This window comes from Oryctolagus cuniculus, chromosome 11, assembly GCF_964237555.1.
Source record: "Oryctolagus cuniculus chromosome 11, mOryCun1.1, whole genome shotgun sequence".
Lineage (NCBI taxonomy): Eukaryota > Metazoa > Chordata > Mammalia > Lagomorpha > Leporidae > Oryctolagus > Oryctolagus cuniculus.
The window spans coordinates 59,662,129-59,684,868 of record NC_091442.1 but is presented as its reverse complement, the minus strand read 5'-3'; the positions used below and the strand labels follow the sequence as shown (position 1 = coordinate 59,684,868).

The 22,740-nt window shown below is 56.9% G+C and overlaps 1 protein-coding gene across 2 annotated transcripts; it reads left to right on the top strand.

Annotated features, from left to right (window-relative positions):
• Positions 1-862: 862 nt before the first annotated feature.
• Positions 863-22,444, top strand: MYO1A (myosin IA). Of its 2 annotated transcripts, none has more exons than XM_070051459.1 (28): positions 863-1,120; positions 2,833-2,966; positions 3,068-3,183; positions 3,420-3,514; positions 3,687-3,791; positions 3,894-3,940; positions 4,073-4,136; positions 4,234-4,332; positions 5,244-5,347; positions 5,434-5,581; positions 5,992-6,110; positions 6,188-6,274; positions 8,915-8,980; positions 9,103-9,207; positions 12,270-12,332; positions 12,483-12,722; positions 12,912-13,138; positions 13,752-13,952; positions 14,138-14,231; positions 14,721-14,870; positions 14,951-15,019; positions 15,342-15,416; positions 20,083-20,217; positions 20,837-20,943; positions 21,249-21,381; positions 21,520-21,672; positions 21,759-21,886; positions 22,123-22,444. In XM_070051459.1, the coding sequence occupies exons 2-28, from the start codon at positions 2,853-2,855 to the stop codon at positions 22,247-22,249; spliced, it is 3,171 nt and encodes a 1,056-aa protein (XP_069907560.1). In that variant the 5' UTR covers positions 863-1,120; positions 2,833-2,852; the 3' UTR covers positions 22,250-22,444. The 2 variants fall into 2 exon arrangements, with proteins under 2 accessions (XP_069907560.1, XP_069907561.1); XM_070051460.1 differs by having other exon boundaries at positions 864-1,120; positions 12,522-12,722.
• The last annotated feature ends 296 nt before the right edge of the window (positions 22,445-22,740 follow it).

The window sequence follows — 22,740 nt, the reverse complement described above, 5'->3', positions numbered from 1 at the left end:
GTCTGTAATCACCTCATTTGCTCCCTGTGCATGCCTGCTATAGAGGATGATGGGCAGCGGGGGCCTGCTGCTTAGGGATTTTCCTGGGTGGATGAGGGGTAGTCTGGAAAAATATGACTTTATAAGGAGCTCTTTAACTATCAGAGGGAGCCTGTTCCTGCTGGGCTAATGTCCAGGAAATAGCATCTCAGGGTCTATTCAGTAGCTTCGTGCTGAAGGCTTAAAATTAGAAACCCCAGCACTGGGGCTGCAACCCATGTCAGGCTCAGGGTCAGGAAGCTGCACTGTGCTCTGGTTGTGCCATGGACTAGCTGTGGCGCTGTGGACCTGTCACACAGGTCCACAGTCTGCCGTTCGCTCTCACTTTCTTTCTGTGGTGCGTGTGCACCGCCCCTCTGGCAGGGTGGCACTCTCTGGTGAGATGGTTCAGGTGGGCGTCCTGAGAACCCGGGACCGCCACGCCAATGTGAGGTGTTCCTACCAAGCATGTTCATCTTCCGGTCTTTATGGGGTTTGGTTCAGAGGGAGAAGGGGAGTGGAAAGGACTTGGAGATTTTTGTCTGCTTAGTTCCCCAAGTAATCTCATGAATGCCTCTGACTCCCAGGAAGATGGGCAGGGTAGGCTTGAAGGGAGAACGGTGGGTTTTGTGGCTAAGAAAGACCTCCCCACCTGTCTTCCTCCTAAAAAAAAAAAAAAATCCCTGACTCCTTGGGGGAAAATCTTGTCCCTGGCTACAAATCCCATTCCTCCTGCTCGCATTTGCAAACAGCAAGGCTGGCCAGGTTCACTGTTCCTGCATCTCCCTCTGGGGCAGAGGCCTGTGAAGGGTTAAGTGAGCCACACCCTCAGCAGAAACAGCTTCGGACTTTGTGCTGAGCTGAGCAGCCTCTCGGCCTCTGCTCTCCTGCTGTGGCCAGCACAGGGGCCTGGGCTGGAGGAGGCAGCACAGAAGAAGGTCAGAGGAGTGGACACCAGCAAGAGGAAAGCCAGCTCGACACCATGGACAGCTCCTGCTAACTCGGCCACCTCTCCACCTGGGGGCCTGGAACACCAATGCTCCCTTCCTGCCACACTGGGTCTCCAGGGGAAACTGAAGTTACAGCCTAGGTCCAGCACTGGGTGAGTCTCGTCTTGACCTGTCTCTTCCTCTCTCACACCTTAGGGTGCCCGTATGGGGCTCCTTTTCTCCTTCCCTACCCCTATGCAGCCACATTCCCACTTCCCTCAACTCCAAACCCAAAGAAGAACCTCCTCCAGCCCACCTTCTGCTTCTCGCTCTTCCTTGCCCAGTTTCCTAATGTCTTAGTCTTTTCTCTTTTCATCTGGGAAATACGAGAGACTAACAGTGCCTCCTTTATGGGGATATCATGAGCATCAGATGAACCCATAGGTGCACAGTGTCTAGAGCCCTGCTGGCCCTTGGTAAATGCTGCGTGACTTGAGAGGCTGCTGCTGTCGCTATTCTCATTGCTTCCTTAGTTGTGTGCTTCTAGGAAGTGACTGGGACCTGGGGAAAGCAGGAGGAAGGAGACTCCTGCTCACTTCTCACTCCAGCTTCATGCCCGCCCCACCCAGGTCAGAGGTGTAGGAGGATGTGTCTGTTCCTGGCTGGGAGTGGCGTTGACCATTGTACTAATGATTCTGCCCTGCACCTGGCCTCCCTGCCTGCTCTGTCCCGCAGGGAAGACTGCAGAGGGCTGGGCTTCCTCTGGGAGGAAGCACCTGCCATGTGCCTTCTGCGTGGGGACCCTCCCTGTACCGCCAGGCCCACTCCCATTGCTGGTAAAAGCCTGGGTGTGTCTGGGACAAAGTCTATGCAAAGCACAAGGGAACGCGGATAAAAGCTGGAGTCGGGGAAACAGGGACACAGCACTCCTGCCCACCCTGGGAAGACAGTCCAGTCCTGCTTTCATTTCCTTTATTTTTAAAATTAATTAATTTGAAAGGCAGAGTTACAGGCTGGGGAGGGGTGGTGCTGGAGTGAGTGAGAGAGAGAGGTCTTCCATCTTCTGGCTCACATCCCTCCCCCCCACAAATGGCTGCAACGGCCAGAGCTGGGCCGATCTGAAGTCAGGAGCCAGGAGCTTCCTCCCAGTCTCCCACGCAAGTGCAGGGGCCCAAACTGCTTTCCCAGGCCATAGCAGAGAGCTGGATCGGAGGTGGAGCAGCTGGGACTTGAATGGTGCCCTATGGGATGCCAGCACTGCAGGTGGCAGCTTAACCCACTACGCCACAGTGCTCCCTTCTCTCTCATTTTCTGTCTTTCTTGGAGGGCTCCTGTGCCTCCCTGTTTGTTGCCTCATCCACTCCCCAACTTAAACATGCAGCTCCCTGTGACAATGACAGGGGAGGAGAGATAGTGGGAGAACGTCTGACATAGGCCTGGACGGGTTGGGTGATGGTCAGGGGCCTGTGAGAGGCAGGGGCTTGGGAATGAGCACTGGGAGCAGAGAGTTGGCACTGGCCAGGCCCTTGGTGCAAGGCGAGAGCGCTTCCCCTACCTGGCTGTAGCACAAAGCTTGGCTTATGCCTTCCTCCCCAGCACTTACTCTGCTCCCCAGGTGCCTTCCTTAGTGGGCAGAGGCAGGTGGTGCTGCCCCAGCCCCACCCCACTCCCACCAAACCCACCCAGGGAGCCGAGGATTCCACTGCCGGCCTCACAGAGTTTCAGCAAAGCTTGCAAGCACAGACCAGGCCGGGGACTCCCCAAGGCCAGCGCAGGGAGAGCTCTCTCCCATCCTCCTGAGTGCTGCCCCTCAGGCAGTCACTGGCCCCCTGGCATGGAGCAGACACCAGCACACAGCGCCACCCTCCTCCCCCATTGCTCATAGGGTCTGCAGCCCCTTGGGCCATGCCTCTGCTGGAAGGTTCCGTGGGGGTGGAGGACCTCGTCCTCCTGGAACCACTGGAGGAAGAGTCCCTGCTCAGGAACCTTCAGCTTCGCTATGAGCACAAGGAGATTTATGTGAGTGCAGCATGGGTACCCCACTGTGCGTGTGCCCCAAGGGGTCCCGGACCCCCACCCCCACCCCCGCCTCATTCCCTCTTCCTCCTTCCTGGCTCCAGACCTACATCGGGAACGTAGTGATCTCAGTGAATCCTTACCAGCAGCTGCCCATCTACGGCCCGGAGTTCATTGCCAAGTACCAGGACTACACCTTCTATGAGCTGAAGCCCCACATGTGAGCTGAGGGGCCAGGGGAGGCTGCTGGGGCCCCGCTGGGAGACAGGGAGCCTCCTAATCTCTTCTGTCCCTGCCCCTGAAGGGGGTTCTCAGTGGCCCCTCCCTAGGCCTGTCACCTCTTGCCTTGTTTGGCCCACTTGGGGCGGGTGAATGAGCCCTGTGGGTGGGGATTGAGGGAAGGCCAGGGTCCTAGGCTGGCGCCACACTGGTCCCTATTCACTTGCTCCCCCAAAGCTACGCACTGGCAAATGTGGCCTACCAGTCTCTGAGGGACCGGGACCGAGACCAGTGTATTCTCATCACGGGCGAGAGTGGAGCTGGGAAGACTGGTGAGGCGCCTGGCAGGAGGGAGGCACCCTGGGGTCACCTCCGGAACCACCTCCTCTCTTTCCCTGCCAGGCCTAGCCCTGACCCACCTCTCCCCCAAGCCCCGAAGTCCCCTGTTTGTCTCACTGGGTGGGGTGGGGGCGGGGATTCACCGGAGGGTTTCCCCACACACAGAGGCCAGCAAGCTGGTGATGTCCTATGTGGCGGCTGTCTGCGGGAAAGGGGAGCAGGTGAACTCTGTAAAGGAGCAGCTGCTGCAGTCGAACCCAGTGCTGGAGGGTGAGGAGTCTGCGCCCGCCCCAGAGCCCCCAGACCCCTGCTCTCCTTTCCTGGACTCCCCTTCTCCCCTCACCCCCTCACTGCCCCTCCTCCTCTCCGCAGCTTTTGGCAACGCCAAGACAATTCGCAACAACAACTCCTCGCGGTTTGTGAGTGAGGGGCGTCCGCTGGGGAGGCGAGCACGTGGGGCTGGAGAGGGAGGAAGGCAGTGCAAAGCCCTCCCGATGGCCGCAGTGGTGGGAGGAAGGCGAGCTGAGGTTTCGTCCCGTCTCTCTCTGCAGGGAAAATACATGGACATTGAGTTTGACTTCAAGGGCTCCCCAATGGGCGGTGTCATCACCAACTGTACGTGCCTGGGCCACCCGGCTCACCACCTCTCTCCCTCCTGCCCGGCCCGCGGTGGCGTCGCGCCCTCACAAGCTTACACTCTGATTTCCACCAGACCTGCTGGAGAAGTCGCGAGTGGTGAGGCAGCTCCAAGGCGAGAGGAACTTCCACATCTTCTATCAGCTCCTGGCCGGAGCAGACGCGCAGCTGCTGGGTATGTGCGTGCCCCCGGCCCCCTGGCGAAGCGTCCCTGGACCACCATCTCTGTGTCCCTTTCCCCTTCTCGCCTGCATTCTCCACCCTGAACCGCGTCACCTGCCCACTGTTGGAACAAATCCCCCTGGGCCCTGGGTGCTGCTCCTTGTCTGGGGAATTATTGCCGGGCTCCAGCTTCCTGCCTCTTCACGGCTCGCGTCCCTCTGCCTGGCCGGGGGTCCTCCTTCCCCCTGCTTGCTTCCGACCTGGAACACACAGCCCCATCTGCCAGTCTTCCTCTCCCAGCTTGCGGGGCTTTATTGAGAGTCAAGCAGGGAAGCGGGCAGCATGTTGTGAGTGCTTAAGAGCTTTCTGCGAGCTCCAGTTGAAGCTGTCCTGGGTCTACGTGTGCCTCACCCGATTTCCTACATTTAAAAATTGTATGAGAAAGAGAGAGAGAGCTAGCGAGCACTGTGCTGGTGATCAGTGAGCAAGTAACGGACAGTGCAGCCCAGGCCGAGGGTGCGGCGTGGAGGCTGGGTGTGTGGGGGACCTCTGTTCCTGTTTCTTTCCCTCCTCCTCCCAGAGACCCTGAGGGCTGGGGAGGGGGGTTCCGCTCCCTTGTTTGGGTTGTGTAGAACCCTGCGGTCAGGAAGAAGGGAGGAATGAGGCTTTACTTTCATGATAGTTGGTGGGGGCAGAAAACTCAAGTATGAACTCCCAGACCCTAATTACTTTTTAAAACCTTAGTCTGGCACCCCAGGAATTAATGGTCCCCAAATAAAAGAGGCAGGAGAAGAAACCCCAGCCAAAACTGACCCCTGTGAATACATGATAGCGCCCACCAAGGACAAGGGCTGCGCGGGGTCAAAGCTGGAGGGCTCTGGGGAGCCAGCTACTGACGCTGCTCCCCCTCGCCGGCCCTCGCAGAGGCCCTGAAGCTGCAGCGGGACACGAGTGGCTACACCTATCTGAACCAGGAAGCATCCAGAGTAGGGGGCATGGACGACGCCTCCAACTTCAGTGCTGTGCGGGTGGGTGCCCTTAGGCCTGGCTTTGAGGCTGGAGGCCCTGGGCGGGCACCACCAGTTCTGCCGCTGATTTCTGATTTCTTCCCAAGAGTGCAATGACGGTGATCGGGTTCTCGGAGGAGGAGATCCGACAGGTGCTCGAAGTGACGGCTCTGGTGCTGAAGCTGGGGAACGTGGAGCTGACAGACGAGTTCCAGGCCAACGGGATTCCAGCCAGCGGCATCCGTGATGGGAGAGGTTTGCAGCACCCCGGCCCTGATTCCCCTGCTGGGACCCCCGGCCTGCCGCCATCTCCAGTGTCGTGGCTTCAGCCCCGTCTTGAGCCCTTCCCGAACAGACTCACTGAGAGCTCCTGACGAGGATATCGGAACCAAACACTGAAGTTTGATAGACCAAGCTCTGGGACGCTTCGGAGTCTCAGTTGATCGTTCTGCCAAGTGGGGACAGTCACAGCTATTTCAGGAGATTGTGGCATTAAAGTAGTGAATGCTCGCAAAGTGCCCAGACCCCTCTCCCGCCTGCCCCCACTCCCCCAGTACTTACTCTAGGGCCACGTCCTGGGGGGGGACCCCAGGCTCCCCGGAAGTCTCCTTCCTCCCTGAGAGCAAGACCCTCCCGGGCCACGCGGCATTGCCTCCCTACCGCAGGTGTCCGGGAGATTGGGGAGATGGTGAGTCTGGATTCAGCGGCGCTGGAGAGAGCTCTGTGCTCCAGGACCATGGAAACCAGCAGAGAAAAGGTTACCACAGCCCTGAATGTCACCCAGGTAAGGGGCCCTCCTGGAGGGGCTGCTCGGGAGCCCGTCACCTGGCTGCGCCACTAACCTCTGGGCCCGCCCTGCAGGCTCAGTATGCGCGCGACGCTCTTGCTAAGAACATCTACAGCCGCCTCTTCAATTGGATCGTGAACCGCATCAACGAGAGCATCAAGGTGAGCAACCGTCCTCTTCTCTCAGCGTGCCCTGCCCTGGGCTCCAGCCCTGGGCTCTGAGATGACAGCGGTGAGCAGGACGCAGAGGTGGGCGCCACGTCCCTTCCACCAGTGCAGCGTGGTGCAGACACCACGGGGTCTGAGTCAGGTGCTGTGGATCCCACTCGCCAGCCCTGTGGCCTTTTGGTTTCACAAAGACCCTGAACCTCACTTCCCTGATCCAGAAACATCCACGCAGGTGCCCACCTGCTCCCCGGCATTTAATGAGGACTGGATAAAATTATGTATGTGGTTACTGTGCGATCCAGCAGTTCTGCTCCTAGACACACATCTGAGAGGACTGAAAACAGATGCCCTTAACAAAAAGCTGTACGTGAGTGCTCATCAAGGCACTGTTCATGAGAGCCCGGAAGTAGTGACAACCTAAATGCATGTTGGCTGACGCACAGATAAACCAAACACAGTTTATGCGTCCGTACAGCAGGACGTTACCTGGCCGTGAAAACGAATGCAGTACTGGTACACACTGCATTCCTGGACAACCTGGACAACATCGTTGTGAACGAGCCAGTCCCAGGAGATTGGTTTATGATTCCATTTCTATGAAATGCCCCACACAGGCGAATCCCTAGAGATGAAACATTAGCAGATGGGGGCTGGGGGCACGGAGGATGGGAGTGGCTACTGATGGGTACAGGATTTCTCTTTTGGCAATGAAAATGCCCTGGAATTAGGTGGTGGTGAGAGCTGTACAATTTTTTGAATGTACTAAAACGTCACCAAGTTGTGCATCATATGCGAATTCTGTTCCACAAGTTGTGATCAATGATTACGGTTGGGAAAGTGCCATCATGTAGAAGCTATATTGGAGGGCAGCAGGACGTCAGTGTAGGCCTGGCGAGATGCTGAGCCCTCATTTGCGTCTGTAAATCCTTGCATCTGTAAAATGAGAATACGTGTATCTTATAAGGTTAAGATATGGCTCAACTAAAGAAGGAGTTGGAATTTTTTTTTTTTTTTTAAGATTTTATTTCTTTGAAAGGTAGAGTTACAGAGAGAGGGAAGACAGAGAGAGAGGTCTTCCATCTGCTGGTTCATTCCCCAAATGGCTGCAATGGCTGAAGCCAGGAGCCAGGAGCTTCACTTGGGTCTCCCACATGTGTACAGGGGCCCAAGCACTTGGGCCATCTTCTGCTGCCTTCCCAGGTGCGTTAGCAGGGAGCTGGATTGGAAATGGAGCAGCTAGGATTCAAACTGGTACCCATATGGGATGCCAGTGCTACAAATAGCAGCTTAACCCACTTCCCCACAGTGCTGGCCCCTGGATTTTTTTTGGCATACAATGTTCTACAAATATAAAAGATGGTAGAAGGGCCTATGTTGTGGCGGACGCAGTGGGCTCAGCTGCTGCCTGTGAAGCTGATTCAAGTTCTGGCTGCTCTGCTTCTTGCTGATGAGCCTGGGGAAGCAACAGAACATGACAGCCAAATTGCTTGGGCCCCTGCCACCCATGTGGGAGACCAGGGTGAAGTTCTTGACTCTGACTTTGACCTGGCCTAGACCTGGCTCTTGAGCCATTTAGGGAGTAAACCAGTACATAGAAGGTCTTTCTCCCTCTTTCTCTATTTGTCTGTCCCTCCCTGTCTTTGTCATTCTGCTATTTAAATAAGTAAATAAAATCTTTTTAAAAAGTATAAGGGATGGTTATTATCCTCAGAGGATTTTAAATTTTTAAAAATTGTATTTATTTGTAAGAGAGAGAACGGGGTTGGGGCAGGGGGAGATCTCCTATTTGGTTCAGTCCTCAAATGTCTTCAATAACTGGGTTGGGCCAAGCTGAAATCATGAGTTAGGAACTCCATCCGGGTCTCCCAAGTGGGTGGCACAGGCCTAAGTACTTTTTTTTTTTTTTTTTTTAAGATCCATTTATTTGCTTGAAATAGTTATACAGAGAGAGAAGGAGAGTCAGAGAGAGGTCCTCCATTCACTGGTTCACTCCCCAAAAGGCCGCAACAGCCAGAGCTGCGCCGATCTGAAGCCAGGAGCCAGGAGCCTCCTCCGGGTCTCCCACGTGGGTGCAGGGGCCCAAGGACCTAAGCTGTCCTCCACTGCTTTCCCAGGCAATAGCAGAGAGCTGGATCAGAAGCAGAGCAGCCGGGACCCAAACCAGTGCTCACATGGGATGCCGGCACTGAAAGTGGCAGCTTTTACCCTCTATGCCACAGTGCTGGCCCCAGGCCTACGTACTTGAGCCATCGTCTGCTGCCTCCCAGGGTGTACATTCGCTAGAAGCTGGCTGGGAAGCAGAGCCAGAACTCAAGCCCAGGCACTCTGCTATGGGACACAGGCATCCCAAGCGGCCTCTTAACCACTGCGCCAGACATCCGTCCAGAGAGGATTTAGTCCTCCTCACCTCCTACGGCGGGAGGCCGTGCTGGAGTCTGCATTTTCCTTTCCTCCCTCGTTGCTCATCCTCCAGCGTCTGGGAGTGGAAGGAGGATGAGATCGCCGTCCCTTTGCAGCTTGGCCCAGCTCACTGCCGTTCTGTTTACCCCCGCCCCAACAACACTCACCCGGGAAGGGCCAGGCCCGACGTGCCGAGGGGTCCTGGCCGCCGCCTTACCTTTTCCTCCTCTTCAGGTGGGCTCCGGGGAGAGGAAGAAGGTCATGGGGGTGCTGGATATCTACGGCTTTGAGATACTAGAGGTGAGAGGGCCCCGGCGCACCCCAGCCACCTGCTTCCCTGGGGTCAGAGGTAGAGGCGTGAGAGGGTGGCGTGGCCCTGGGCTGAGCCGCTCACGCTCTCTAACTTGTGTACCCTCCCTCAGGATAATAGCTTTGAGCAGTTTGTGATCAACTACTGCAATGAGAAGCTACAGCAGGTGTTCATAGAGATGACCCTGAAAGAGGAGCAGGAGGAATATAAGAGAGAGGTAAGCGAAGCCTTCCCCCACCTCTCCTCCCTTAAATGACACTGGGCTCGTGCCAGACTTGGCTTTGCCCTGGATCACAGCTGCCTCGAAATCGTCCCCCCCCCCGCCCCCCCGGCATGCAAGGGACAGAAGGTTCCCTCGCACAGCTGCACAGCCAGCTTTCCTAAGGGGCCCCTGTCTTCTGCTCTCCACACCCCCCAGCCCCTGGGCGAGGCCAGGCAGGGGCGTGTGCAGAGTCCTGAGGAGTGAAGTGACAGCTGTGCTTGGGCCACAGCAGACGGTGAGGCACTTCCTGGGCTTGGCACCCTACCGCCTCCCTCTTCTGGCCCTGCTCCAGCATCCTGGAGTCCTCCATCTCCTCCGGGCTCCACTGATGCTTGGATCCCCTGGTGTGGTGGTCTGGTGGCTTCCGCACCAGAAGGGCCCCACGGCTCTGAATGTCTGCGTGCTGTCCTGCTGACTGCGGCTACGTGTTGCAAAAGCCGCCCAACTGTGGGTCTCACTCGTCACACCTCTGCCAGGGCTGGCCCCTCGTGAGTGCAAGGTCATCTGCTGTGGCAGGACTGGAAGCAACATGCTCATGAGTCTAGGAAAAGGTTTTCGGAGTTGTTCTGCATTTTTTAAAGATTTATTTATTTATTTTTGAAAGGTATAGTGATAGAGAAAGGGAGAGACAGAGATAAAGAGAAGTCTTCCATTTGCTGGTTCCCTCCCCAAAAGTCCACAACACCTAGGGCTGGGCCACTCTGAAGCCAGGAGCCCAGAACTCCATCCAGGTCACCCATGTGGGTGCAGGGACCCAAGCACTTGGGCCATCTTCTGCTGCTTTCCCAGGCGCATTAGCAGGGAGCTGGGTGGGAAGCCGAGTGACCTGGAATCAAACCAGCACTCCGACATGGGATGTAGGTGTTGCAGGCAGCAGCTTAATCTATGATGCTAGCTCTTACAAATTTTTATTTTAATCATTTGATTGATCAAAGAGGTTAAAAAGATGGGTCTGAAAAAAGGGCTCCCTCTCACCGGTTCCTGTCCCCACCTGGAGGTATCCCAGACGAGGCTCCTTGCGCAGAGTGTATACCAATGGCAATAAGTATACTCTGTTCTGCACCTTGTTTTCATCACTTCACAGGAGCCGGTTCTGTAAAGAATCCTTCACAGCTCCGTAGGTTTCTTAGGGCACCATAGTTCCTTTAATTGGTTGGGCAAGGTATTTTCAGGAGGAAGTGGGAAGCTCCTTTATTTAATTTCATTCTTCTTTCTCTGAAGACCCGTGAGGGAGGAGGGCAAAAAGGCCTGTGGCCCACGGCCACACCTGGGCATGGCCTCAGGCGGGGGAGTCTGGCCCTGGGCGGGGTTAGGTGCTGTCCGGCCTGCAGGCCCAGGGCCCAGAAAGTAAGGAGAGAACGGTGGTTTTGCAGTCATCTGCTTTTGCCCCCTGCTTGCTTCTGAAAGAATGTGAATGGTCACGACCATAAGCAGCTCTTTTTTTTTAAGATTTTATTTTTTAAAAGGAAGAATTACAGAGCGAGGGATAAGGGGAAGGAGAGAGACACTTCCACCCACTGGTTTACTCCGCACATGGCCAATGGTCTCTTGTGTGGGTGCAGGGGCCCAAGCACTTGATCCATCCTCTGCTGCTTTCCCAGGCGCAGTAGCAGGAGCTGGATTGAAAGTGGATCAGGGCCGGCGCCGTGGCTCAATAGGCTAATCCTCCACCTTGCGGCGCCGGCACACCGGGTTCTAGTCCCGGTCGGGGCGCCGGATTCTGTCCCGGTTGCTCCTCTTCCAGGCCAGCTCTCTGCTGTGGCCAGGGAGTGCAGTGGAGGATGGCCCAGGTGCTTGGGCCCTGCACCCCATGGGAGACCAGGAAAAGCACCTGGATCCTGGCTCCTGCCATCGGATCAGCGCGGTGCGCCGGCTGCAGTGGCGGCCATTGGAGGGTGAACCAACAGCAAAGGAAGACCTTTCTCTCTCTGTCTCTCTCTCTGTCCACTCTGCCTGTCAAAAATATAAAAAAAAAAAAAAAAAAAAAAAAAAAGTGGATCAGCTGGGACTGGAACCGGTGCTCATACAGGATGCTGGCCGCCTCACCACAATGCCAGCCTCTGTCAGTGGCTCTTAAAGTGTGGTCCTGGGCCAGCAGCAGCAGCGGTAGCAGCAGCTGGGAAGATGCTGGAAATGCAACATCTTTCTGACCCTGCTGAGGCAGAAAGCTGAGGGGTGGGGAACCCAACTGTGCTTTCACTAGCCTTCCTGTTCACTGGGTCGCACACCCAGCTTTTTTTTTTTTTTTTTTAGATTTATTTTATTTATTTGAAAGACAGAGTTACAGAAAGAGGTAGAGACAGAGAGAGAGAGGTCTTCCATCCGCTGGTTCATTTCCCAGATGGCCGCAACGGCCGGAGCTGAGCCGATCCAAGGCCAAGAGGCAGGATCTTCTTCCAGGTCTCCCACATAGGTACAGGAGCCCAAGGACTTGGGCCATCTTCTTCTGCTTTCCCAGGCCATGGCAGAGAGCTCGATTGGTAGAAGAGCAGCCGGAACTAGAACTGGCATCCATATGGGATGCTGGTGCTTCAGGCCAGGGCTTTAACCCACTGCGCCATAGCACTGGCCCCAACACACTCAGCTTTGAGAGTTGCTGCTGCAGCTCTGTGAAGACGCGTCACATCCGCTCTGCTGTTTGGTGCTGAACTCTCATTCCTGCTCTGATTTTGTAGTGTCTTGCCGGAGTAGTGGATCCTTCTCCACTCTCACGTAACTACCCAACATATGCTGCCTCCCTCTCTGCTCTGCACCACCTCCAGGGCTCTCTGTGTTGTTGCACCTGCTCTCAGCCGCTCTGGCTTCTCCTGAGTATCTCTCTACCCACTCCACAAATTCTCCACCAATCTTGGAGGGATGGGGCCATACAGAAAAACCATACCAAGGACCCCTCTGAACAATGGAACTTTCTGAAGGCTCCTTGGGGATGGGGGTGGTGAGCGAAAAGCCAGGGCTAGTGAGGTCTTTGTCTCGGACCTGCTCCCTGTCATCTGTATGTGCCCCCTCTCCACCGCCAGGGCATCCCGTGGGTGAAGGTGGACTACTTCGACAATGGCATCATCTGCAACCTCATTGAGCATGTGAGTTCCTTTCTCTCCCATACGGCCTGCACATTCACCCGCTGCCTCTCGTCCCACCCCCACCCCCAGCCCTGTGCTTGGTAAGGATGGTAGAGGGCAAAGGACGAGAGGAGGCAGACGAGCGGCTGTGAGAACACGGATATCTCGGAGGATCAGGTCGGGTTGAGCCGGTCTTGTTCCCTGGTCCAGAATCAGCGCGGCATCCTGGCCATGCTGGACGAGGAGTGCCTGCGGCCCGGGGTGGTCAGCGACTCCACCTTCCTAGCGAAGCTGAACCAGCTCTTCTGCAACCACAGTCACTACGAGAGCAAAGTCACCCAGAATGCCCAGCACCAGTATGACCGCAGCATGGGCCTCGGCTGCTTCCGCATCTGCCACTATGCGGGGAAGGTGAGAGCAAGGGTGGCAGGGCTGCGGGGGGGGGGCCGGGGCGCCTGGCACCGGCCACAGCCAGCGGGGGAGGGACCGAGGGAGGCAGGAGCCAGGAATGCTTTCTAATGAGACTGGGAGGGGCAAGTGGTAGGAGCAGGCTGTGGGGGTCTCCATGGGGTCTCCACGCCAACAGCTGCTCCTTCACAGGTGACATACAATGTAAATAGCTTCATTGACAAGAACAATGACCTACTCTTCCGAGACCTGTCCCAGACCATGTGGAAGGCACGGCACCCCCTCCTGCGGTCCTTGTTTCCCGAGGGTGACCCCAAGCAAGCGTCTCTGAAACGCCCCCCAACTGCTGGGGCCCAGTTCAAGAGCTCCGTGGCCATACTCATGAAGAACCTGTATTCCAAGAACCCCAACTACATCAGGTGACAAGCCGGGCACACAGGGAACACGCTATATGCCTGATGGTCTGTCTGTGCGGAGTCCCATGTGCTATGGGATGCATCCATGGCGGGGTGGGGGTGGTAATCTCATTTTCAGGCCTTTTGCTCTGAAAACCAACAAAAAGGTGTGGGGATTTGGCACAGTGGTTAGGCCACCGCTTGGGATGCCTGCTTCCTGTATCAGAGGGCCTGGGTTCGAGTCTTGGCTTCACTCCCAATTCCAGCTTCCTGCCCTTGTGCACCTTGGGAGGCAGCAGTAATGGCTCAAGTACTTGGGTCCCTCCCTTCCACATGGGAGACTGGATTGAGTTCTAAGCTCCTGGCTTCAGCCTGGTCCAGTCCTTGCTGTTGCAGGCATCTGGGGAGTGAACCAGTAAGAGGAAGCTCATCTCTCTTGGTCTCTCTCTGCCTTTCCAACAAAATTAGAAAACACAAAGCCAGATAAGGAGCTGAGACTCCTGCAGTGGGAAGAATATCAGATTTGGTGGGGACCACGCAGTAGTGAGTGAATCTGGGGCGATGTGTGCAGAAACCGGGGTGAGCCCCACTGGCGGTGGTGTCAGCTCCTGAAGCCTGTGTCCTGCCTCTCGCACAGGTGCATAAAGCCCAATGAGCACCAGCAGCGAGGGCGGTTCTCCTCAGAGCTGGTGGCCACCCAGGCTCGGTACCTCGGCCTGATGGAGAACGTGCGGGTGCGGCGGGCAGGCTACGCCCACCGCCAGGTGTATGCACACTTCCTGGAAAGGTACCGACTGCTGAGCCAGAGCACCTGGCCTCACTGGAATGGAGGAGCCCGGTAAGGCCCAGTGGATGGGGGAGGGCAGTGTGGAGACCCGCAGGCGCCATGTGCATCTGCCAAGCCTTGGTGGATGGAACGTCTGGGAGGAAGCGTTGAAGGATCCCTTCTCAGGGGCTAGAAGGGGCTGGGGAAGGTGGGAGAGGACACTTTGCTGAGAGCTCCCTGTGGCTTTCCCCCTGCAGGGAAGGAGTTGAGAAGGTGCTGGGGGAGCTGAACCTGTCGCCCCAGGAGCTGGCCTATGGGAAGACCAAGATCTTCATCAGAAGCCCCAAGACCGTGAGTTGGAGGGTGTGGGAGTCAGGAGTCCACTGAGAAGGAGGCTGGAGGGGAAGAGGCGCCCACAGCCAGGCATGGGGCGGGAGACCAGGGTGGCTCCTTGCTGCAAAGCCTGTCTCCCTGAGAGCCTAGTGCTTGGCTCCCCAGGCCCCACGCCGCTGCTGCCCAGGGGCGAGGTGTGCCGTGTGGCCTCCGCCAGAACCCTCCTGCCGCAACCCTGCCTGAGGCTGGAGTGGTGGGCTGCTCCTGGCTCACTTCCCAGCACCCAGTGCAGTGGCGCCACAGAGGTAGAGCTCAGGAGACGCTCAGGAAAGGGGTGGGTGGATGAATGACCCGAGAGGGCGAAAGCAAAGATGGAGCAAGACGCTGCCTGGGACAGGAGGAGAGAGAGCGAGTGAGAGAGAGTGAGAGAGCGAGTGAGAGAGAGCGAGAGAGCGAGCGAGCTTGTGCCCTGTTCCGAGTCCAGTGCTGCCCTGCCCCTTCCTGCAGCTTTTCTACCTGGAAGAGCAGCGGCGCCTGCGCCTGCAGCAGCTGGCCACGCTCATACAGAAGACGTACCGGGGCTGGCGCTGCCGCACCCACTACCAGCTCATGCGCAAGAGTCAGATAATCATCTCCTCTTGGTTTCGGGGCAACATGGTACAGTGACCCCCTAGAGTGCCGGGTGGGTGGGAAGGCGGGATGTGGGGGGCCTCCTGACAGCTCTGCGTTTCCTACAGCAAAAGAAGCGCTATGAGAAGTTAAAGGCATCGACGTTGCTGATCCAGGCTTTTGTGAGGGGGTGGAAGGTAATGGGGAAGGGGAGAGGGGCTTCCTCCCCACACGTGGGCCCTCCAGGGTTGTGCCAGCTGCTGGGGCGGAAGTGCCGCTCCTACCCAGCCCATCCCCGTGTGGGGTGACCTGTGCCTGGGGGCTGCAGGGGGTGGTGCTGCCTGTGGGGAGAGGGGTCTGCGTGCAGGTCTGGGTGTATCGAGCTGTGCCTTCTGCTTCAAGCACCCTCCTCACTGCCACGGTCTCAGCCCTGTTCTCGGTGTGGTTGAGCAAACAGCAGAACCCTTCCTGGAGTCTGTCTGTCTTCACTTGGCCTCCTCTCTTGCATGTCCCTGCCAGGCCCGCAAGAATTATCGAAAATATTTCCGATCAGGGGCCAGCCTCACCTTGGCCAATTTCATCTACAGGAGCATGGTGAGTGGTGGGTGTTGGGGTGGGAGTGGGGAGGGACAGGGGTGCGAGCGGCAGATGTGGGGTTGAGAAGCAGCGCCTCCAAGCTCCCACAGTCTGCATGTACCTAAGGCCGAGGAAAAGAGCAGTGGGGTCTCGCAGGGCATGGCCCAGGGCACAGGCAGACTCCATTTTGGCTTGAGGGAACGCTGTAGGCAGCCTTGAGGCTGCAAAGGGTCCACAGGCGAAGAGGCTCAGGGAGGACTGGGCTGGGTGTTTGACAACACTAGGAGAGGCTTGGCGGTCTCACCATAACACTCAGAGGGTTCACCAGCTCCTCCTCCCAAGGTCCTCTTTAGGGTTGAGGTGAGGGCATAGGAATCATATCTCCTACCCCCCAGGAAGGTGGACTGGACAAGCCGGAGAATAGATCTAGATTGGGAGGGAGCTCTCTTAATCCTGGGGGCCCACCCCGGGGCAGGAGGGGCAGGCAGGTGCCAGGACCCCGAGGGCAGTCACCCCGAGGGCAGCGTCGTGCGGGAGAAAAGCAGAGGTGGAGGAGGGCCGTGGCCCAGACAGCAGTGGTGCTCCTGAGAAGTGTCACAGGGAGCCAGGGAGGGAGCAGCGCGCCCAGGGGAACCCTGGAGAAGGCCAGAGGGGGAGATCCTGGACAGAGGCTGGCCTCCGCGGGCCAGCCTGGTGGCAGCTGTTGGGGCTGTGCTGCCTATGCCTCTGCAGCAGGGGATGCACTCCCTGTGTCGACAGAGAGGCTGGATCCCTCGGCTGCTGCAGGCAGGGACAGGAGGCCTGAGCCTTCCAGCTCTTCCTTGCTTTGCTTCCCTGAGCATCTGTCTCGTCCCCCTCCTCCCCTCCCTGGGGGAGTGCCATCTCGCAGGCCCCCCACCCCAGCCTGGTCTGCTCTTGCTCAGGCAGTGAGTCTCGGCCTCCCCAGAGTACGTGCCTCTTGCCGCACACCCGAGACCTGTGATCCGATCTTACTCTTATCTCCAGCCTGGCCTGTTTTCTGCTTTCCATCCCACCGGGATCTGACCAGGCAGCTGCTGAGTGTCAGTGCCTGGGCTGCTGGGTTTAGACCCAGGGGTTAGTAAACCACACCCCCTCCGAAGCATGCAGGGTGTGCTGGGCCTGGACTCTCCCAGGGTTTCTCACTAGTCCATGGTTTGCCATGGCCTTGACCGTGACTGAGGCTGGTGCTCGTCATCTTCTGAACACTCACTGTGTGCCAAGCTCTTTGCACGCTGGAGCTCCAGCCCTTGCTCCTGTCCTTTGAGATCCACTCACTTCTTTCCCATTTTGTAAGCGAGACACGAAGGCTCAGGCCAGGGTCTCCCCACAGCTGGTAAGTGGTAGAGCTGGGGTTCAAACTGTTTGACTCTGGAGCTTTTAACTACTGCCTGCCTATCAGAGGCCTGGGCAGCCCACCAACCTGGGCAGATGGTATGCACAGTTCTAGAAAGTTCTGCATAGTTCTAGAAAAAAAAAAACACCATGAAGATAAGAAAACCCTCAGAGGCTCTGTGCTGACTAGACTGTGGGAGACACTCAGGAAAGTTTGTTGAATTAAACCAGACCAAGGCCAGGGAGTCTCCCCTGGCCCAGATCTCATAGATCCCACCTCTCCCCAGCAGAGAACTTGGTCCTGCAGAGTTACAGCAACATATTGTGTATCTATTACATTTTTTAAAATATTTATTTTCTTTATTTGCGAGGCAGAGTTACAGACAGAAAGGGAGAGAGAGAAAGAGGGAGAGGTCTTCCATCCGCTGGTCTACTCCCCAGATGGCTCCAACAGCCGGAGCTGAGCCAATCCAAAGCCAGGATCCAGGAGCTTCCTCCAGTTCTCCCATATAGGTGCAGGAGCCCAAACACTTGGGCCATCTTCCGCTGCCTTCCCAGGCACATTAGCAGGGAGCTGGAGCAGAAGTGGGGCAGCCCATATGGAATGCCTGCACCCCAGGTTGGGGCTTAATTCACTATGCCACAGCACTGACTCCTCTATTAAAGTTATTTATTTATTTAAAGATTTTATTTATTTATTTGAAAGTCAGAGTTACACAGAGAGAGAAGGCAGAGAGAGAGGTCTTCCATCCGCTAGTTCACTCCCCAATTGGCCTCAATGGCCAGAGCTGAAGCTGTGCTGATCCAGAGCCAGGAACTTCTTCCCAGTCTCCCACGTGGGTGCAGGGGCCCAAGGACTTGGGCCATCTCCTACTGCTTTCCCAGGCCATAGCCGAAAGCTGGATCAGAAGTGCAGCAGCGGGACTTGAACAGGCGCCCATAAGGGATGCCGGCACTGCAGGCGGCAGCTTTACCCACTACACCACAGCGCCAGCCCCCTCCATTAAATTTAAAGACTCAATATCTTAGTAAAATGCTTTCATAAAAACTCCCGGAATTTGGAAATGCCAAAGATCAAGACATCATCCTCAGTAGTCCTATGTCATAAGTAAGCAGGGCAGTAGGTGCTCTTTGGGATGCAAAGAGGGTCGTTGTTCGAGAGTGGAGGAGACTAAATAGCCAGGTGCCGTGGATGGACTTGATCAGGTCCCGGAACAGAAAAAATAAAAATGAAGCTACAAAGGACACACTCAGAAGTTTTTCAAGGACGGGTGGAGAAACTCGTGTGTGGACTGTGTATCTGCCGTACGTTGGTTGGTTTTCTTAGGTGTGGTGACAGTTATGACTGTGTGAGAGAGTATTCTAGTTCTGGAGCGATGCATGCTGAAGTTTGAGGGGGAAATGTCATGATATCTATCACCTGCTTTACCATGCATGGCACGCTAGCAAAGATTCACATATATGTGCATGCATGTATGCAGCATGTATCTGCATGTATACATGTGTGTGCTGGAGAGGGCACACACATGAGCGAGCACACATGTGAGAGAGCATGCAGGAGGAGCAGAAGAGCAAATCAGATCACAGGACTCAGCTACATAGCAGAAAAGCGCGAACTCTGTCTGTAGTGCGAACGTCATCAGACGGGAAATGATCAGCATTTAGATGAGGGGCCCATGATGTGCAGAGACCCCTTGTGCTGCTTTTCCCAACATCTCTGCAAGCTTAAAGGCCTCAAAAAATAAGCTCTATTAAATTAAAAAAAAAACAAAACACCTAAGTTAGATCAGGTCATGCACCTGCCTCAAACCCTCCAGTGGCACTCCACTGAGCTTAGAGCGAGAGCCTGGGTCCTGACCTCAGCCCCTAAGGGCCTTTGTCATCTGCTCCGATCAACTCTCTGTTCTTCCCTCTTGCTCGATTTACTCCAGCCACACTGGATTTCTTTGTTTCTGGAATGTTCTACCATACAACCCCGCCTCAGGGCCTGCATCTTTGCTTCGAATCAGATAGCTGGGTCTGGCATTACATTGTATGTGCATGTGCACTTGTGCTCTGAGCTCTGCCCACCCTCTCCTGCAGTGCTCCCTGCCACCCCCCAGTGTCAGGCACAGAGCAGACCCCCAGTACGCATTGAAGGGGGAAAAACTCATGCTCTGGGCTCCTGTGCGAGGAACTTGACTCGGGTGGGTGGAATCCGGGTGGGCAGAGCTGAGTGGAGGGCAGCATGGGCTGAGGCACAGAGTGGAAAGGCGTGGGCTGGGCAGCGGCCACGATGAGCAGTCCCGCCTGATTGGTGTCCTGGAGCAAAGCCCTGGGTCCTGGGTTCGCTGCATGACAAGCTGAGGTGTGAGGCCTGACTGACCATGGGGGAGGTGGGGTCGGTGCCGCCAGCTGCCGGCCGTTGTGGGCTGAGAGCACAGGAAGCTCCAGGAGCAAAAGTTGAGAACAGCTTTCCTTCTGGGAGGCTGCCGCTAATCCTTCTCTCCCCGCCTCTGCTGTCCCTGCTACACCGGCCACCCTCAAGCTACTCTTCCCGCTGAGGGTCATCCAGAGGTGGCTCCCTGCCTTCCTTCAGCTCCACTCACTGTTCTTGCTGTGGCCCTCTTCTGACTCTTTTTGCCATATATATTTTTAAAAGATTTATTTATTTGAAAGTCAGAGTTCCAGAGAGATAGAAAGAGAGAGAGATTTTCTATCCGCTGGTTCACTTCCCAGATAGCTGCAACAGCCAAGGCTGGGCCAGGCTGAAGCCAGGAGCCAGGAGCTTCTTCCAGGTTTCCCACATGGATAGCAGGAGCCCAAGTACTTGCTGCTTTTCTCAGGCCATTAGCAGGGAGCTGGATTGGAAGCAGAACAACCAGAACTCAAGGGAGCACTCGTATGGGATGTCAGTGTCTTAGGCAGCAGCTTAACCCGCTACACCAAAGCGTTGGTGTCCAACGTTTTCTGTGTAAAACATGTATTTATCTGAGAGAGAGAGAGGGAGAGAGAGAGAGAGAGGAAATATTCCCATCTGCTGGGTCACTACCCAATGCCCCCAAAAATCAGGGCTGGACCAAAGCTAACGCTGGGAACCAGAAACTCAGTCTAGGTCTCGCACATGGGTGACAGGAAGCTGATTACTTGAACCATCACCACTGCTTTCCAGGGTTGTGGAGGCAGGCGTTGAACCCGGCACTCTGATATGGAGTGGCAGCATCTTAAGTGCGAGGCCAAATGCCCGAGTCCTCCCTCCCCTGCAGGGGCAGGACGCGGGGGGGCGCATTTGCCTACCAGGAGGGGCTTCTTCTCACCACACCTCTCCCGGTGCCCCTTGCCCCCAACCCAGACACAGAAATTCCTCCTGGGGCTGAAGCGCAATCTGCCGTCCACCAAGGTCCTGGACAGCTGGTGGCCGCCCGCCCCCTACAGGTACTTCCAGCCGGCCAACCAGCAGCTGCATCAGCTCTTCCACCAGTGGAAGGTGAGCGGGCGGCGCCTCGCCCCTCACGCGTTCCTCCCATTCTCCCTCCGAGTTTCCGCTCGCGCCCCCAACTTCGACTTTTCCCCCTCTTTTTTAAGTCGAGGTAAAGCGCACCTAACCGACAGTTGACCATTTTAACCACTTCGTGCAGAATTAGCACGTTGAGTGCATTCACAAGGCTGGGCAGTTGCCTCCACCCCCCACCCTGCGCGCATGTGCCCCGTCACCCCAACTCGAAAACTCAGGACCCACTAAATGACCACTCCCCGACTCCTGGCAGCCTGTAATCTGCTGCTGTTTGCCGGTGTGTTGTGGGTTCCGCATACAAGCAGGCACCACTGGATATTTGTCCCCTTGCGTCTGACTTCCCTCACTTAGCGTAGTGTTGTTTGCTCTTGGATTCAGGAAACGCTTGGTGAGTGCCTGTCTAGGACGAGGCCTTGCCCCGGGTGCCATGTGGTGCCTCATCTTTGCCTGCCTCTCTCCCCACAGCAGCCCCCACTGGCAGCCCTCCTCCCTAGTAGCTTGCCCACCCCGCCCCCCAGTGTCCCAAGTCTGCCCCTCCCACCTCTCTCCCGAGCCCTGCCTTGATCCCAGCTCCTGTCCCCGATCCTCACAGTGCAAGAAGTTCCGGGATCAGCTGTCCCCTAAGCAGGTGGAGATGCTGCGGGAGAAGCTGTGTGCCAGCGAGCTGTTCAAGGACAACAAGGCTTCGTACGCCCAGAGGTGAGGCCCCCTCCTGCCCGCCACAGCCGGCCCCAGCGAGCAGCAGCTGGCAGCCTGGAATTGGCACCAGAGCCACCTGGCATGCTGTCCACACCCCAAGGCCTCGCCTTCTCTGTCTCTGACTCGGCAGGGCTATTGGGGGGCAGGGCCAGGTGGTGCTGGTGTTGTCAGTGCTGGCCCACATGCCACAACCCCTGGACACACAGGCTGCGGTGCTGAACGGGGAGGAGGATGAAGAGGGGGGCTCTTGGGGAGGGGGTGGTTTAGGGTTGGGTTTGCATTGCACCCCGCTCCTGTGCCCTCAGCGTCCCCATTCCATTCCGCGGCGACTACATCGGGCTGCAGGGGAACCCCAAGCTGCAGAAGCTGAGGGGCCGGGAGGAGGGGCCGATTCTGATGGCAGAGACCGTGAGGAAGGTCAATCGTGGCAACGGCAAGGTAAAGGCCTTCAAGCCGACTTCACCAGGCAGGCGGCTGGAAGGCCCAAGCTGGGCCGAGTGCGCTTGCCCGGTCCGGTGCGGGTTGGCTGGGGTTGGTTGGTCCTGCCTTTCCTCACTCTTCCCGTTCCATGCCTAGACTTCTTCTCGGATTCTCCTCCTGACCAAGGGGCATTTGATTCTCACCGACACCAAGCAGTCCCAGGCCAAAATTGTCATAGGGCTGGACAGCGTGGCTGCGGTGTCAGTCACCAGCCTCAGGGATGGGCTCTTCGGCCTGCATCTGAGCCAGGTATTTGAGGTGGTGGGAGACGGGCCAGGGGGCTGCTCCCGAGGACAAAGTGAACCCCTTCCCTGCTCTTCTTCCCTCTTCCTAAGACGTCACCTGTGGGCTCCAAGGGGGACCTGCTGCTAGTCAGCAACCACGTGATTGAATTGCTGACAAAACTGTACCTGGCTGTGCTGAATGCCACGCGGAGCCAGCTCCCAGTCACCGTGACTGAGAAGTAAGGCCGCGTGCTGGGGCGAGGGGTGACCGGACTGCTGGTCATTGTGACCGGGGAGACCTGAGCCGGCAGAGTGCAGTGTTCGCTCATCAGGGCCGGGCTCCGAGGGGTTTCCTAGTCCCCCGCTGGGAGGGAGTCGCTAGCCGGGGCTGGGGGCTCGTGCCTTTGCCTCGGGAAGGGGAGTGGGGGTGGGACCGGGGGCACTAGCTCTGGCTTCTCTGTCTGTTCCGCTCCAGCTTCTCAGTGAGATTCAAGGAGAGCTCTGTGGCTGTGAAGGTCACCCAGGGCCCTGGGGATGGTGAGAACAACAAGCTGAGCTTCAAGAAGAAGGGGGGTAACTGCCTGGAGGTGACTGTGCAGTGAGCGCCTCCCGCAGGGACCTGGATCAGCACCTCCCCTGGCGGGGGAGGGACCCCTGTGTCCAGGGGGCTGATGTGGAACCCCTCTATGGGCAGTGGGGCTTGGAGATGAAAGAGCCCCAAAGGAGGTCCTTTCTTTCCCTGAACCCTGCCCAAGGCAGCTTCCTTCACCCACTAATAAAACATGTGACTTCCAAAAGGCTGGGTCCGAGTGGCTGGGTCCCCGACAGCCCTTGCCCTCCCAGGGCTCCCGCTCCTGGAGGTAATAAGAGTGGAAAAGCAGGGAAATTTTCCCCAGGCTCCTCAACCGGCTGAGCTCTCGGGTGGGGTTTGGAGAGGCTGGGGTGGGGGTGGGGAAGCTGGGCCTGGGGCTTAGGTCGCAGGTGGCCACCGGGCTGGTTCATTAAGTGTGTCCCTGGAGGGAAGAAGTGAGCCTGCAAAGACGCTGGAGGCTGGGGGGCTCAGGTAAGCTGGGGGAGCTGGGGAATGTGGGGT

Bases quoted from the DNA above. Each gene is read 5' to 3' on its own strand.
- MYO1A (XM_070051459.1), top strand. From the start codon at position 2,853: ATGCCTCTGCTGGAAGGTTCCGTGGGGGTGGAGGACCTCGTCCTCCTG. The intron at 3,515-3,686 runs GTGAGGCGCCTG...CCCCACACACAG, and splicing joins GAGTGGAGCTGGGAAGACTG to AGGCCAGCAAGCTGGTGATG. The intron at 12,723-12,911 runs GTGAGAGCAAGG...GCTCCTTCACAG, and splicing joins TCTGCCACTATGCGGGGAAG to GTGACATACAATGTAAATAG.